At 44.9% G+C, this 16,878-nt stretch overlaps 1 protein-coding gene across 4 annotated transcripts in view; it reads left to right on the forward strand.

The window, feature by feature from the left end:
* Positions 1 to 16,878, forward strand: part of NEDD4L (NEDD4 like E3 ubiquitin protein ligase) — a 341,173-nt gene that overhangs the window by 260,967 nt on the left and 63,328 nt on the right. For all 4 annotated transcript variants that reach the window (XM_042962037.1, XM_007080469.3, XM_015536836.2 and 1 more), the window contains 5 exons: positions 3,339 to 3,400; positions 3,575 to 3,677; positions 5,369 to 5,535; positions 13,289 to 13,421; positions 14,820 to 14,996. In XM_042962037.1, coding sequence (XP_042817971.1) covers positions 3,339 to 3,400; positions 3,575 to 3,677; positions 5,369 to 5,535; positions 13,289 to 13,421; positions 14,820 to 14,996 — 642 coding nt within the window. The remainder of the gene's footprint in view (positions 1 to 3,338; positions 3,401 to 3,574; positions 3,678 to 5,368; positions 5,536 to 13,288; positions 13,422 to 14,819; positions 14,997 to 16,878) is intronic.

Below are 16,878 nucleotides of genomic sequence, written 5' to 3' on the forward strand. Positions count from 1 at the left end.
AGCAGGCTCCAGGCTCTGAGCTGTCAGCACAGAGCCTGATGCGGGGCTCGAACTCACAAACCGTGAGATCGTGACCTGGGCCGAAGTCGGACTCTCAACCGACCGAGCCACCCGGGCGCCCCAAAAGTTCGTGACTTTTAGGTTCAAGTTTTAGGACTTCAAATTTTACAACTTGCCTTTACTAATTATTTAGAGGCCAGCCATCTCCAAGACTTGTAGTAACAACAGAGGGACATTTTCTGGCAGCTGTTTGCCTGTTAACGCCTGTGAAATTTTTCTTGACTCGTCTTTCAGTTGTATCTCCCCTGCCCTTTGAGCCCCAAGCCCACACATCCCCTTCAGCTACACAATCTCTGTATCCATGGGAAACACACTGGGGTAGAGAGAGCTATTTTAAAAGCATGAATTTCTCCTATTATAGTCAAGTGCTGCTCTAGGCAATCACGGTAACTTTTGAATTTCCGTTTCTCGAGAGCGAAGCATTTTTCAGGGTGGTGGTATTGTTTTTGGTGCCGCAGCGGTACTTGAAGGTAACTCAGATGATAAGTTTTTGTATTTTTGGCTTTTATATATTTTATATTTACGGCTGGTAGAAGGGTAGTGATTCCCGCTCACATGTATCGAATTCAGCGTCCTAGAGCTTAGAGGGGCTTCAGAGACCATTTTGTCTACTCCCTAGATTTTACAGATGAGGGCATCTGAGCCCAGACAGGGAGGTAACTTGCCCAGTGATCACTAGGCTGGAGGCAGTGCTGGACCAGACTCTGGGTCTCCAGTACTGATGTGCGATGTGCTCAGGGGCCCCGGGCGGGCGTTTGCAGGGGGCTCAGTCCAAGGCTTGGGTGCTCTTGGTGGTCATGTGCAGGTTTTGAGCCTAGGGTTTCGGCAAGGCTGTTTGCTTCCGTTTGCGCACAGAGCTGTTTCTCTCGCTGTATGTCTTAGTAACTACAGTTCTCCTGAAAGCAATTACTCTTTTTAAGACGAGAGTGCTGTGTATCCAAAAGATTTTCTTTGGGATGTTCAGTGCCCCCAGAACAGGGGGCAGTGGTGTCCACTTTGGCTAGTGATTCTGTCGGCATCAGCCCATTTGAGATGCCATTCTCCCAGTGCTGTCCTGGGGGTCTCCACTGGGCTTTTTTTTCCAGCAAATAGGATCAGGTAGGACCCTGTGTAATGCCAAGAAGAATCCTGTCTGTGTCTACAAGATCACCATCTTGTTCGCATGCAAGGATTTCCACGGAGGTGAATTTCCATTTTTTATGCACTTGGCCACACAGCTGTGTCAGTAAGGAAGCCAGGACACAGACCTAGGAGGCCTGCCTCTCGATCTGTGTGGTGGTTGTCATTTAAACCACACAGTACGTGGGTGGGTCCATTATCAAAGGAGTCCTCTAGGCTCTGTGGTTTCCTCTGTTCACCGTCTCTTGGTTCTCTGCGTCCCTTCGATTCCTCATGCCTGCTAAGCATCCCGTGGTTTTGCCCATGCCGGATTCCTCGGCTTGAACCACCCTTCCTCCCGATTCCCCACCTGTCCACACTTGCCCATTCATCTCGAATTTGGAGAACATATCCGCAAACCACATCGATCCCCAAGTGAGAATCAGTCGCTGCCCTCCATCCTAGGTCTCGTGGAATGTGATCTCCACATGTCCGTGAATTTGTTCTACCTTAGGTTCAAGTTACCGGTTGATACCATGGCCCCTGCAATACATCCTTGTAACTCTAAGGGAAGGTGCCGTGTTGTAGCCGCACATCTTCCACGTGGGTTTTGTTCTAAAGCTCTTTGTGGTGGAATAAATGAGAAAAGGAAGAAATGGAATAATATTCTGAATTAATAAATTTTCCATGATAAGTGGTATGTATACATTTGGAAACCTTTTTTTTAGAAAATGTTTCCAAAATGCCTGTGTCGCCTTAAAGAGGACAGTCTAGAGAGAATATAATTGACTTCCTTCAGCAATGGTGGAATTTTCACGGCTTCAGTAGTTCATGGTAGATCAGACGAATTAATCAGCTGCTTGTACAAGTGCCTGCTTTGAGCCAGGCAATGTTCTTGGCACCAAGAATTTAATGGTGAGCAAATCCAAGCGTCTCGTCTCATGAGCTTACTTCTAGAAGTGGTGGATGACAAATTAGTAAGTAAGTAAATGACCAAGATAATGTCAGATAGTGAAAAGGGGGACGATAAACCAGCACACTATGATAGAGGGTGGTAAGGGGGGGCTCATGGTAATAAGGGTGATGCAGCGTCTGAGAGCGTGACCTGGGATCTCACACCTGGGTTCAGAGTGGAGCCAGCCGTGGCCATTTGGAACCAGAGCTGTGTAGCAGAAGGACCTGCCGGGGCAGGATTGGATGTGATGTGCACCAGGACAGATGAGGCCAGGACAGAGAGACTGGCTCACAGTGAGGTAATGGGTAGTTAGGAGGCAGGGCATGTTTAATCTTGTACGGCCGTAGGAAAGCATTTTCAGTTTATTATAAGCAGAGTAGGAAGCCAGTGGAGTTTCAAGCCGGATGACATAAAACCTGGGATGTTTCAAATATCGACGCACACACAACCCTCCAATATAGTACGTCAGTACATCTTAGTATGGCGGTTTGTCTCCCTTGCCGCCAAAGTCAGTGTTGTACATTGTTTTTAATTAAAGAGCCTGGATATTTGGGATTTTTACTACATAAAGTGTTTAAAAATTAATGAAATAGTAACACTTTTCCAACTTTCTACTTGCTTTGACCAGCTAACCCTGCACAATAAAATGAGTACGGATTTCTTTTAAAAATAGCACGGTTACACTCCTAGCTTCATGGACGAGGCACCAGCAAGAGGCTGATTGATGGCGCTACCTGGAATGGTCTCTGTGGAGGAGATAATCTTTCAGTTATCTTAGGCTGATGACATGATATTTTCATGTTAAAAATAAAGTAAAATTGCCTTCACAGATATATTTTCCCGTTAACTCCATTTTTAGGTTTCTTGGATCACGGGGAACAAGAAGGTACCAGTGACCACTGGTTCTGAAATCAGTCAGCACTGAGATTGAGGCCTGCACCCTGTAGTTAGAAATTACACTCGGCAGTGACGACTATAATTTTGTCATCTGTCTAACGCTGGGGTTGGCTCCTGAAAGTGGGTGTTGATAGTGACATCTAGTGGATCTTGGGTAGATAAAGATGACCTCTAAAGTAATTACTTGTCTAGTACTGGGTGAAGACCCAACCCCGTTTTCACCCTTCCCGCGTTCTAGAACGTGAACGTGTGTGCTCTGTAATCCAGTTTGGTGTATCTAAAACACGAGACTATCAGGAGTTTTGAAACTTACTTTTTCTTCCTGTAGACCGAAGATCCGACCATGGAGCGACCCTATACATTTAAGGATTTTCTCCTTAGACCAAGAAGGTGAGGCTTTGGGGCGCAGGTGTCCTTCATGCTTCAGTCATTGGTTTTCTCTGAGGAAGATTTCGGCTTCTTTTCCTTTTGCATCTTTTGTAAAAAAAAAAAAAAAAGTCATCATAAATATGAAAGTTGTAACCAAGTCGTATCCTTTATAACCAATTTTCTTCCATCACGCAGTCATAAATCTCGAGTTAAGGGATTTTTGCGATTGAAAATGGCCTATATGCCAAAAAATGGAGGTCAAGATGAAGAAAACAGTGAGCAGAGAGAGGACATGGAGGTAAGTTGCAGAACTACAGGCCTCGGTCTGTTTTCCTTGCACCAGATCATATTAGTATCTTATTTAGGACCTAGCAGTTTAAGGACATAAAAATGGATAGAGCTTAACTATGAAAACATTTACTGAGTCCGTGCATCTGTGATCAACTACTGATGTGTTTGGCTTTGGTTAAAAAAAAAAAAAAAAAGGTCAACTTCTCATTTTATGTTACAGCACCCATAACGGAAGAGGCTTCTCCTTATAAAATGCCATACCCGTATTTCATTCATAGCCCCACCCCGATGAGAAATTGTGCGCACATATTTCATTCCCTTCTTTCTTTGGACTTTCAGCTCGTTGTAAATTTCCTCACAGCGCTTGGAATTGCTTCAAAGTGCATGAAATGGTTTAGAAAGTCTTTTCCAAGTTTTTTTTTGTTTGTTTGTTTTTTTAATGTGTTGGGCCCCCAGGTGATGTGTTAGGAAAAGCTCTCCTCTAGAAATACCGTTTGGGAAGTAGCTGTCCAGAGGAATTTTCTCTTTCTCCCCCTCCTGGCATAGCTGCCTTTAAACTCCTTAATCACATACCTACATCGTGGGTCCCAGTGCACCTTAGCGCACACTCCTGGCGGTGCTATTTTGTTAGATTCCCGTATCGTTCTGCAAATGGCCATTAACCAGGACGCCTCTGTGGCCAATTTCCACATCTGTTCGCAGCTGTCGCATATACGCGGTACGTGAATTATGTGTTATGGGCAAGTTATCGGAACCCTCCGCAGTCCAAGCGTTCATATTTCCGGGCAGTGTTTCACTTGGGTGCCTTCATCCCTCTGCACGGGGAGGAGTTGAAGTGGGTGGTAGGGATGTACGAATGTGAAGATTTCATAAGCACATCGACAGATTTTTATCTCGAATCCAAGGAATTTTTTACACTCTTCTAGCTCTCCAACTGCACTAACCAGTGAATTACTCAATTTTCCAGTGACTTTACTAGGGGATGTCAGGAAGGAATACTTAATGCCTAAAATATGTGTGGCAAAAATGTCACTCTTAACTCTGGTACCATGAAGCCTGTTTCTGTGGTGGCCGCCAGTGGGGAGCGCCTAAGTGGAAAGCAACTTCCAGACTTCTTCGGTTCTCGCGATTGTACTCGACGCAGAATGAGAGCCTCGCCTGCCTCCATCGCTGTCCTCCCTGGGGAGCGATGGAGCCCGGGCCTCCTGGCCCCTCGTGCCGTGATCTCTGTTAGAACACACGTGCAGTATGGCTTGGCGCCCCAGCTCCCTTTTACCTTGTGGGGGTGTCCAAAAGACAACAGCTGTAACATGACCCATGTCGCTGGCATGGCTCTGTCCGGCCCTGGCAGCCTTCGGGTCAAAATAACAAACATGAGCATGAAAAGAGGCTAATGCGGCTTAACACAACAGACTGGACACACCCAAAGCTGGGTTGATCTGTACAGTGCGGTCAAGTTAGAAGGCAGCACAGTTAATTGGTCATTGCTCCGAATTCTTTTTGAGACTCTACAAGAATTGATTCTTTTTTTTTTTTTTTTTTTTTTTTGGCACATTTCTTCCCACGTGGCATGTGAAGCCACCAAAAGAGCCAGGGTGCGAAGGAGCAAGGAAGAGGGACCCAGAGCACACTGCGTTTGTTTTTTCCTCGTGTGTGAAGGGCCCACCTCAACGGTCTTCATTTGCTTTTATTCCGCAGCATGGCTGGGAGGTCGTGGACTCGAATGACTCGGCCTCCCAGCACCAGGAGGAGCTTCCCCCGCCTCCACTGCCTCCCGGCTGGGAAGAGAAAGTGGACAATCTGGGTCGTACCTATTACGTCAACCACAACAACCGGACCACTCAGTGGCACCGACCAAGCTTAATGTGAGTACCGTGCCGTGGCTGGGGATGTGTCCGTGTACTTGGAGGTTGGACCGTGGCGGCTCTTGGGGGCAAAGGTTGGGAACTCCGCCTCGCCTCAGAAAAACGTGGGATGTTTTGCCCTACATGCGGACACGTAGAACAACAGGGTTACTCTTCATTTAAAGAGCGCGAGAGCCTGTCGGAATTTGCACGATAAAGCAGCAGTTCTTTTCCCTGGATCAGGTTTGCCTATTTTAGGTATGAACTAATTCATTTTAGACAACGTGGATACACTCTTTTACATAGGTTCCTGACATACTGAAGTTATTTTCCCCACATTTATCTTACGTATGGCAGTTATATCACTTCCCTGGTCTTCAGCTTCCTCTCCTGACGAACCCAGATTGGAAAACGGCAAACAGATTGGCTGTGCAATCTTCTCTTCAGTTTTTGGCTTTTAGTCCCTTTAATTATTTAATTCGGAAATGCCACTTTTTTTTTTTCCTCTTTGGGAAATCTATAAATCATCCCTGTGATCTAACTAGACGCCCATGCAAGGGTTGCAGACTCAGAATTAGTCATTACTGTGTATTCTAATCCCTCACCAGCGTCAGGGCCGTAGTGAAATGATTACTGTTTTGTTCATGCAACAATTTTGTATTTGATGGTAGAGGATAAACACTAGTTAAACCTCAACTATGTTCGAAAAGGATTTGTAGCAGCTTGTTTCTAAATCATAGTATACGGCAAGACCTGAATCTATTAGCATACAGTAAAAGGCAAAACAAGTATTCAAAGAAGGAAGAGGGAAATTTGAGCTCCTAGCAGCCAAGATGAGGAGGGTAATTGTCAATGCATTACATCATTTTCAGTATGTAATAAAAGCAAGTATATTGAATGAGATCATTTTTTCTTTAACCCAGACTCTGAAGGAAATTTGCTCTCGATGGTTTTTTTTTTAATTTTTTTTTTTAACGTTTATTTATTTTTGAGACAGAGACAGAGCATGAACGGGGGTGGGGCGGAGAGAGAGGGGGACACAGAATCCAAAGCAGGCTCCAGGCTCCGAGCCATCAGCCCAGAGCCCAACGCGGGGCTCGAACTCACGGACCGCGAGGTCATGACCTGAGCTGAAGTCGGATGCCCAACCGACGGAGCCACCCAGGCGCCCATTTTTTAACGTTTATTTATTATCGAGAGAGAGAGAGAGAGAGAGAGACAGGAAGACACAGAATGTGAAGCAGGCTCCAGGCTCCGAGCTGTCAGCACAGAGCCTGACGCGGGGCTCGAACCCACAAACTGTGAGATCACGACCTGAGCCGAAGTCGGACACTCAAGCGACAGAGCCACCCAGGTGCCCCTCATGATGGTTTTTAAACAAGTGGTGTCAGCAGTGTGATGGGTGATAGTGTTGTCAATAATCCTTTAATCTTTGGAGGTTACAGAGAGATTCTGTTTACGACTGAGGGTGGGGGAGGTAGCCAAGAAATCTAGTCCAGGTTTTGAGTTGGAGAGAAAGCTTGTCTGATCTGCATCCGTGAATAGGTCCTTCCTAAGCCCCCAGGTGGGTTCCGTTGAAGCTCAGATGCACTTGGTCGGCTTTGGACTCGGCTCATTATTCACAGGACAGCGTAAATATCCACACATCCAGATGATCATGAACTCTTCTTTGTTGTAATTTTGTACCCCCCAGAGAAATCTAAATGGAAATGGTTTCGTTCTTTTATTTTTTTATTTTCTACTGTTTTCCTTTGATTACTGAACATAGCTGTTGTGAAACCATTTGAACCCACTTGACTACTGTTGGTATTTGTAAATGTTTTAAAAAAAAAAAAAAAAACTTGGACCCTCTCCACACCCCCTGCCCCGCCGCCAGGTAACATTGGTTACTGTAAATGGTCAGGAGTCTTGAATCAAGAATCTTGGTAGCAATACCCTAAGCAAGGCACCATTATCTTCCTTTGCTAAACATTATTGAACACATAACACCCTGTGGGGATCAGAGTGTCCTACGACTGTAGCAAAGTGACCGCTAACAGCCCGCAAAGAAAGAAATACTAATGGCCAGTGCATATGTGGAAAAAGGTTCACCTTCATTAATAATCATGCAGACTGAAGTCTGTTATTTTGGGATAAATGGAAATACTTGCTTTCTTACCTCCCAGAGTTGTGAAACCCTAATGAGGAAACTTCTGAGAAAACACTTCATATTGTTTTTGTAAACACACTACCGTGGGGGCATTGGCCCAAAGAACTAACCCAAAACAAAAGAGATCATTTGTGCAGTGCTGGCTCATCAGTTGTCCAGAACGACATGGGAAAAATGCAGCCCTTAATCCAAGTTCAGGTTCACATGTAGTTTAGGGAGGGGTCAGTGGCATGACTGTCCCTATGAGTGAGGCAGCTATGCCAAAGAGGCTGAACCAGGAAGGACGTCGGCAGAGCTCAGGTGGGGCCCGGGGAGTGCCTCTTTTCCAGTGGGCATGTCTTCTAGAAATCCTGAGAAAAGTTAGATAAGGAAGAAGAATTAGTTTCCATAGTAACCTCTTCATCCCACCCGAATGGTCTTGAGAGTTTGAGGTTCTTTCTCCTTAACTTTATTTCGCCAAGTATTATGGTTTGTTTTTTTTTAATGTTTATTTTTTGAGAGAGACAGAGTGTGACTAGGGGAGGGGCAGAGAGAGAGGGAGACACAGAATCCCAAGCAGGCACCAGGCTCTGAGCTGTCAGCACAGAGCCCGACTTGGGGCTCGAACTCATGAACTGTGAGATCATGACCTGAGCCGAAGTCGGATGCTCAACTGGTTGAGCCACCCAGGCGCCCCCTAAAGTATTGCTTTGATTCAAACTTAATTATTTTCGTAATTCAGTTTTTACAGAATACTGCCACAGTCTTTTGGGGGGAAATTGATATTAAGAAGTGCCTGTTAGGGACACCTGGGTGGCTCAGCTGGTTAAGCACCCATCTCTTGATTTTGCCTCAGGTTGTGAGATCAAGCCCCGAGGCAGGCTCTGTGCTGCTGTGGAGCCTGCTTAAGACTCTGTCTCTCCCCCTGTCCCTCCCCCGCCTCTCTTTCTCAAAAGTAAATAAATAAAATGTTTTTTTTTTAAAAAAAAAGCATTAAAAGGCTGTATCTGAGGAAATGAGACAGAGAAGTGATGGCCGTGTGCTGAAGGAAAGAATTAAGACTGTCCTTGCGACTCATGTGTTACCCAGTTCCCTAGGCTTGTGCTCTAGACTTCAACCCCCTGAATAACCTCACTGACAGTTCGTTGCCCTCCGGCTGTCCTTACAAGGTCCTTCTCCACCCTGTCCCTTGCCAGATTCCCCACCCACAGTCCTAAGCCTACGGTGTATTAAGTGGCTGGACCGTTCACAGCTGCTTCCTGATCCCTCTCTCTTCTTGGCCCCGTGGATGCCCCGATGCCCCCCCTGCCCAACCACCGAAACAAAACTAGAACGTCCCCTTTCCTGTGGCTGCCTCTACCTTCCTCTGGGAGAACCGCGCTTCTGTTCAGCTCTCAGTGAAGGACCTCTGCTTCCCCCGTGGTAGCAGGGGGCACGTAATACTCTGGCGGCCTGTGTGAGCAGGGACTATGTTCTCTTACTCACAGATCTACCCCTAGCGCTTGGCGCAGAGTAGGAGCTCAGCAAAAAAGTACCTTGTGACGGAATGAATGACTACAAGTGAATCGCTTCTCAAAGTGATGATAGGCGCACGGTTTGGGGAACCGGCGAGGCTGGATACGGAACTGAAGGGTGGAAGGCTGACCACAGAGTGATCCCCGCACTCTCAAGTCTGAGGGCAGCTTTTTAAAGCACCCCTGATTTTAGAATTGTCCTGACCCTGTTTAAATGTAAACGGAAAGGTTTTTACTCCATAACCCACAATTTTAGAAACATGGTGAAGGAACGGAATTAAGGCTGTAAATGAAGATGCGCTTTAGAGACTCAAAACACTTAACTCTCTTACCTCTCTTGCAAAATACTTTGTACATCTTCTGTCTCAGCAACAATTTAATCACATTTCAGTAACTGGGCTCATCGTCACATTAGTGTGTACTAATGTCCATAATGTAGGTGAGTGTCAGTGATCTGACACACTGATCTTAATTGACACTGAACCTGACAAATTGATGGTTTATCCTGTCTTTAGCCACTTGCATATTGCCCATGAAAATCAAGTGAAGGGGCGCCTGGATGGCTCAGTCAGTTGGGCATCCGACTTTGGCTCAAGTCATGATCTCACAGCTCGAGAGTTCAAGCCCCGTGTTGGGCTCTGTGCTGACAGCTGGGAGCCTGGAACCTGCTTCAGATTCTGTGTCTCCCTTGCTCTCTGTCCCTTCCCCGCTCGTGCTCTGTGTCTCTGTTTCAAAAATAAATAAACATTAAAAAAAATTTTTTTTTAGGGGCGCCTGGGTGGCTCAGTCGGTTAAGCGTCCGACTTCGGCTCAGGTCATGATCTCACGGTCCGTGGGTTCGAGCCCCGCGTTGGGCTCTGCGCTGACAGCTCAGAGCCTGGAGCCTGTTTCAGATTCTGTGTCTCCTTCTCTCTGTGACCCTCCCCCGTTCATGCTCTGTCTCTGTCTCAAAAATAAATAAACGTTAAAAAAAAAATTTTTTTAAATCAAGTGAAGAATATAGATAGATGAAATTAATGACTGAAGAAAATTAAGATAACTATTTCCTAAAATATTTTCTTGCCCCCAGTAAAATAATTTTCTACTTTAATCTGTCAGCTCAGAAATATTTTTAAATGTTCATCTTCCCATTAGTGACTGTTTCTAGTTTCAGCTCATTCAGTTGCTTAATGACACGCAGGCCTCCCTTGTGTGACTATTTTCACTTCATCAGTGAAGACCATAAAAGCCCAGGGTTGGAATTGCAAAATCAGAGGTAACCTCTCTATGCTATTTAGTTGTGTCTGGTTCACGCTGATTACTAATTATATGAGCATGTGGCATAAGGGAGATTTGCATAATTGATTTTAAATGTCCCTCCCCCACTTTTTAAAGTAAGTCCTTCCAGAATAAGGAATTTTATATACTTCTAAGGGATACAAAATGCAGACGTGTTAATAATAAAACCTTATTTCCTCTTAACCTTTCAGAAGTCCCTGGAACACTTCAAGTATGTATTAGGCCCTGGCACGCAGCATGCAAACATTAGTCACTCAGCGTTGACTGAATAAATGCTAACTGAATGTATGATATTTCAAGTGAAGATTTAAAATTCTGATGAAAGTCTTTCATAGATGTATATAAAATATTTTAAGGCCAGTCATTAGGAAGGGAAATTGCTTCCATCCTTAATAAAAAGGGAAAGGATGATATCAAGTTTCCTTAGCCTTCTTAGACACTACTAAAATATTTTACATATTTCATAAAGAATTTCATTCTGGTCATTTTCCTCCTAACTATTTCTCTGTTCTGTAATAACTTAACTTTTCATAATCGTTGTGTGCTGAAGAATTGAATGTCCTATAAAAATGACCTGTGGCGGGGCACCCGGGTGGCTCGGTCGGTTGAGCATATGACTTCGGCTCAGATCATGATCTCACAGTTTGTGGGTTCGAGCCCCACCTCGGACTCTGTGCCGACAGCTCAGAGCCTGGAACCTACTTCGCACTCTGTGTCTCCCTTTCTCTCTGCCCCTCCCCCGCTCTCGCGTGCTCTGTGTCTCTCTCGAAAATAAACTTAAAAAAAATTAACAACAACAAAAAAGACCCATGGCAACACAAAATCACAAATGCGACATTCCATTCTCTCACCTGTCCGACAAAGTGTCAGTTTCTATCATTTTGTTCCGGTGGTTTCAGAAAAGGATCAGTATCCTTCTGTGCCCCTTAGTGTTAATCGTCTTCTCTGTAGCCATAGTTTTGTCAGTTTCTCTGAAGGTATCTCAAGGTACTATTTTTTAGTCTAGTTATAGTTTAATAAAATTAGAAAATACGCAAGATTGTTATTTCTGTGAGAGTTCCAAAGTTTATGTATTAGTTACACAGATAATAGCAAAACTTCGCTGACTCAGATTTTAAGAAGTAATTATCATTCGAATGTGGATTACATGAAAGCTAACCTGCGTTTACCAGAAGTTAGAAATGTAAAGGTGTTTGTTGGAAATATTCAAACTGTCTCAGAAAGGGGCAATAAAGAGTACCCTATTTATTTGCACACAATGCTGCTAGTCACAAACTATTTACTATTACAGGGGCCAGCAGGCTTTCTGTTGGCGCGTAGCAGAAGTTTGAGAGATTAGAATGTTTTAAAACCCGTGTTTTAGGGGCGCTGGGGTGGCTCAGTCGGTTGAACGTCCGTCCGACTTCAGCTCAGGTCGTGATCTCACAGTCTGTGAGTTTGAGTCCCGCATCGGGCTCTGTGCTGATGGCTCAGAGCCTGGAGCCTGCTTCCGATTCTGTGTCTCCCTCTCTCTCTGCCCCTTCCCTGCTCATGCTCTGTCTCTCTCTGTCTCAAAAATAAATAAAAACATTAAAAAAAATTTTTTTTTAAAAACCATGTTTTATAGGAAGAATCTATAAGGAGGGCCCTTGATTAATACTATGTTTTGATTAGTCTGAAATAACATTTTCAAATATTTTGAAATGTTAGCTTGCAGCATCATTTCTGTTAACCGAATATGGTGTCTTATTGAAAGAGTCTGATTTTTCTTCGCAAAACATTTTGACATTTAAACTTCGACTCTAAAAGCCGGCAAGTAGTATTTCTCCCAAAGGATGATTGCCTGTAATTTACTGCAGCAGTTTTCAAGATTGAATTGATGTTTTCAGATCCTGAATTAAGAGAGATACATCACACACACACACACACACACACACACACACAGACACACACAAAAGTTGCTGTGTTCTTCACATCCCACTTGATTTGGGAAATGATCACTTGATGTCTGAGTGAATTTTTTACAGTGGTTTAATAGGGAGAAATACAGTGTCATCCTGAATGATCCTGAGATTCTGTCAAAATGAGATCCGCACAGCTAAAAAAAAATTCATGTTAAAAAATTCATGTTGGGTCAGGAGCACTTCTCTCCAGATCCCGGCTTTGAGTTTGTACTATTTCTGCTCCTTGGCCAATCGTTACCAACCTAAAGTTGCCGCCTCGTCATTCCTGGACTCTTAGAGGGGCCACCACTGACTGGCCCCAAGTCAGTCACCTGTCCTTTGAGAAGCCTGCCTTCTTCTCACTAGAGCAAAAAGATGGAGGGCTGTGATTTCTTTTCTTTTTTTTTTTTTTTTTTTTTTTTTTTTTTTTTTTTTTTTTTTTTTTTGAGAGAGAGAGCAAGCGAGCGGGGAAGGGGCAGAAAAAGAGGGACACGCAGAATCTGAAGGAGGCTCCAGCCTCTGAGCTGTCAGCCCAGAGCCTGACGTGAGGCTTGAACCCATGAACCGTGAGATCATGACCTGAGCCGAAGTCAGACTCTTACCGACTGAGCCACCCGGGCGCCCCAGAGGGCTGTGATTTCTTAAACACTAAAGTACACTTTGTGCTATTTGCCTGAAATACTCAAAACGTTGTGCTGATGCATTTAAACGCGCTGTCTCCTTGACTGAGTTGAACCCAGAACTATCCTCCAACCAGTTCGTGTTAGGCGAATTCCCACACGTAACGGCCAGCGAGTGGTCCGTGTCGGACGCGACGGTGGCCGCGTTTTAGTGGGTGGGAGGCCTCTGGCGAGCGCGGGACTGTGGCGGAAGGCGCCAGATACCCACACCGGCTGTCCCGTCTCTCTCTCCCCCTCGCCCCATGCTCCCAGGGATGTGGCCTCCGAGTCGGACAGCAACATCAGGCAGATCAACCAGGAGGCCGCGCACCGACGCTTCCGCTCGCGCAGACACATCAGTGAGGACCTGGAGCCGGAGCCCAGCGAGGGCGGAGACGGCCCAGAGGTAAGACGTCCCCACGCACCCTCTGCCCTCCGCAGCTCCTCCTTCCCGTGGGCTCCACGTGGATTCTGTGTCCTGATATGTTCTCACGGTAAATGCTGTCTAAAAATTCAAGATGGTGGCCTCACAGCCAACTGACGACCGTTGGGATATCAATTTAGGAAGTGCATGGAAAAGTCAAGTTTGATGAATACGTGTACCCGTTTGTTACAGAAGGGACTGACGTTATTTCTAGAACACATTGGAAATCTGAAGATATTTTCACCTTACGGGGGCGCCTGGCTGGCTCAGTCGGTTCGGCGTCCGACTTTGGCTCGGGTCACGATCTCGCGGTCTGTGAGTTCGAGCCCCGCATCGGGCTCTGGGCTGACGGCCCGGAGCCTGGAGCCTGTTTCGGATTCTGTGTCTCACTCTCTCACTGACGCTCTCCGATTCATGCTCTGTGTCTCTCTGTCTCGAGAATAAATAAACGTTAAAAAAAAAAAAAGATATTTTCACCTTATTATTTACCTGCCCCCAGAGTCTAACTGTATCTTAGGGAGTGGCAATGTGGTTATCATAAGTGAGCAATTAAATGAGCCCTGTACCTCGTTTGGGTACCAAATACTTCTACTAAGGAGTTTTGACATCGTGAAAGAGATTTATTGCCGGGAAAATAGGAATTTGGGTGAATTCAGAAACGTTTACTGTTTTTCCCCTTAAATGTTTATGGTAAATTACGGGGCGGGGGGGGGGGGGATTATGAATTGAACAACAAATTAGCAGTTACCAGTTGTGGAGCAATTACTTCTGTGCAGTCTTAACAACTGTGTTTACTTAGTAGAAATCCATTCTGTTTAGACAGTGTTTTATGAAGATCATTCATAAAAATATTGCAGTGATCAACACTGGAAAAGCAAAAATCAATGATGCCATAATGAGTTCACTAAAAGTTACTTAATACCACTGTTTAATTACAGCTTATAGTATCTCTGCTGCTCTTACAATGACTCCTCAGCACTTACAGTAAAAGAAAATCCATGGAAGTCATCCATGAATTTCTGAGAACATTTTTAACCCACCCATGTAGTAACCAGTACTAGAAGTAAGTCACCACTCAGAGAGGTGGTGTTTTACAGGGGTTAAGACCACAGCCCCTAGAACCAGGCTCCCTTGGATCCACTCCTGACCCTGCCACTTCCTAGCTCTGTTCTCTTTGACAGGTGACTCTCTGTGCCTCGGTTTCCTCACCTGTCAATTAGGGTAGTAGTCACATGTTCCTCAGGGTTATTAGAAGATTGTGTGCGCCTTAAATACTCAGTAAATGTTAATTATAGTTATCACGGTGGTGGTGGTTGTTGGCAAGGTGACGAGAGGATCCCACGCTCCTACCATTTACCCCAGCATCTTGTTCCTTGATAGCCTTGGGAGACCATTTCCGAGGAAGTGAACATCACTGGAGACTCCCTCAGTCTGTCACTGCCCCCTCCGCCGTCCTCTCCAGTGTCCCGGACCAGCCCTCAGGAGCTGTCTGAGGAGCTGAGCAGAAGGCTTCAGATCGCTCCAGACTCCAATGGGGAGCAGTTTGGTTCTTTGATCGTAAGTAATGGTCTTGTTTGAATGAGAAGTTGAGCAAATATTTTATCACTTGTCGTTTTAAGAGACTCTTGTATGCAAATAATGACCAAGGTCCTTCCAGCTCCCAGAGAACTGTGACCTTTTCCAAAGTTCCCCCTTCCTCAGGGGACAGAGTTAGTCCAAGCAGGTGAGAATCTTTCTTGATTTGTAAAGAACTCGAGAAGAGTCCATTTCTGTTATTACCACCTTTAACCTTGAATTTCTTTTCCCAGCCAGAGGCTCGTAAATAGTGCCTCCATCACAAAGGTGGTTATTTCACAGGGGGACCTGGGAGACATCGGGCCTCTTAATTAGTCCTCTTAAGTACCCTGCTGCCCACTTTATCGTTCTCACTTCGCAGATGAAGTTTAAGGGACCCATCCAAGACAGAGTTAGGATGGGAGACAGAAGACGTCCCCTGAGTCCCGGAGTACGAATCCTTAAGAAAGCTCATGCAGCTGAGGCACGGACCTCAGGATAACATTTGAACTTGGGTTCTTAACCATCAGGGAGCCTCTTCCTAGAAAGTTCAGATAGGGCTAAGCCCCAGTGAGAAGCAGCACAGTGAGCATGAAGACCTCCATGTTTGATAACACATCGTGGAAGGGCATGAAAAGTCCATAGAAAAATACCTGCCTGTGAATAGAGTTGAGAACAAATGCAACTCTCCATGTTTCTCGAGAAATTGAACTTAAAGATGTATAACAGTAAATGACAGTGGTCACTGCACAGAAAATGGCATCCTAGAAAAATAGTGATTATTACAACCGTATTGAATGTGCACGGATAAGAGGACTACATCTGATGTAAAAGCAAGTAAGCGCTCACAAGATCGTTACTCTGTCGGTTATGGTGTTTTTACCATTGGCCCGTATTATGTGAGTTGCAGTGATTACTCGGTTAATGTGGTTTTATATTAAAATTTTGCAAATGTTCTGCAGAAAGAGACAGACCACTGAGATGAAAATCTAATACTAAAAGGGCAGGGAAAAATGCTATATGTGGGATATTTGAATTGGTGAAAACTGTCGCTGTGGAAACAACATAAGCAATGAAGCCGTGTATTGAAAACGTGTGGAATGTCGTAAGCAATGCAAGAACCTAAGCAGATGCACACCTGTAGCCTACCAAGTAAAAACTCCTCGTTTTCTTCAGCATGAGTATTAAGTGAGCATCTCTAGTTCTTTGTATAGGGACCACCTGCATTTAATCACTGAACTTGCACACAATATCTTTAAGATCCAAGTGCAAGAGTCCGTATTATTTTAAGATGGTGTTGCGTCTGATTCAGCTGTTCAGTGAGAATGTCTTGGAAAGAGAACACGAGACTCTTTTTCAGTTTCGCTTGTCAGGATCACCCTGTATTCAAGGACAGTAGCATGAACTTTTACTAAAGAAGGAACCCTTCGTGCTAACCTAACCATTGTGGAAGGGCCTGAATAGGCCCCCGTCGCTGTCACAGAGTCTTTCTTTGACCTTACCCCCTTTTGCTTATCATTAAAGTGAGTACTGAAGTATTAAAAACGAGTACCTACAGACTTATCCCATGGACGAATCTGCTGCCACTTAGATACTTGGCCTTTGTGTGTGTAACCCACTGCCATTCTATGATGGGGTCTCTTGGCTGTTTTTCGAAAAAGACGAATACAAACGAGTGAGAGGAACACTATACATCACACACTAGATGTTTTAGAGGAACCTCGCTATTTTCCCTCATTCCTGTTCTGTACGACTTCAACTCGATTCAGAAGCTAAAATTGTAACTGACCCTTCGGAAGTAGCACAAGACCACATTTGAGTTTTTTGGCCTTAGATTCCAACTGATCCTTTGTCAATAGTAATGTTTAAGAACGATCTATATCAG

This window comes from Panthera tigris, chromosome D3, assembly GCF_018350195.1.
Source record: "Panthera tigris isolate Pti1 chromosome D3, P.tigris_Pti1_mat1.1, whole genome shotgun sequence".
Taxonomy (NCBI): domain Eukaryota; kingdom Metazoa; phylum Chordata; class Mammalia; order Carnivora; family Felidae; genus Panthera; species Panthera tigris.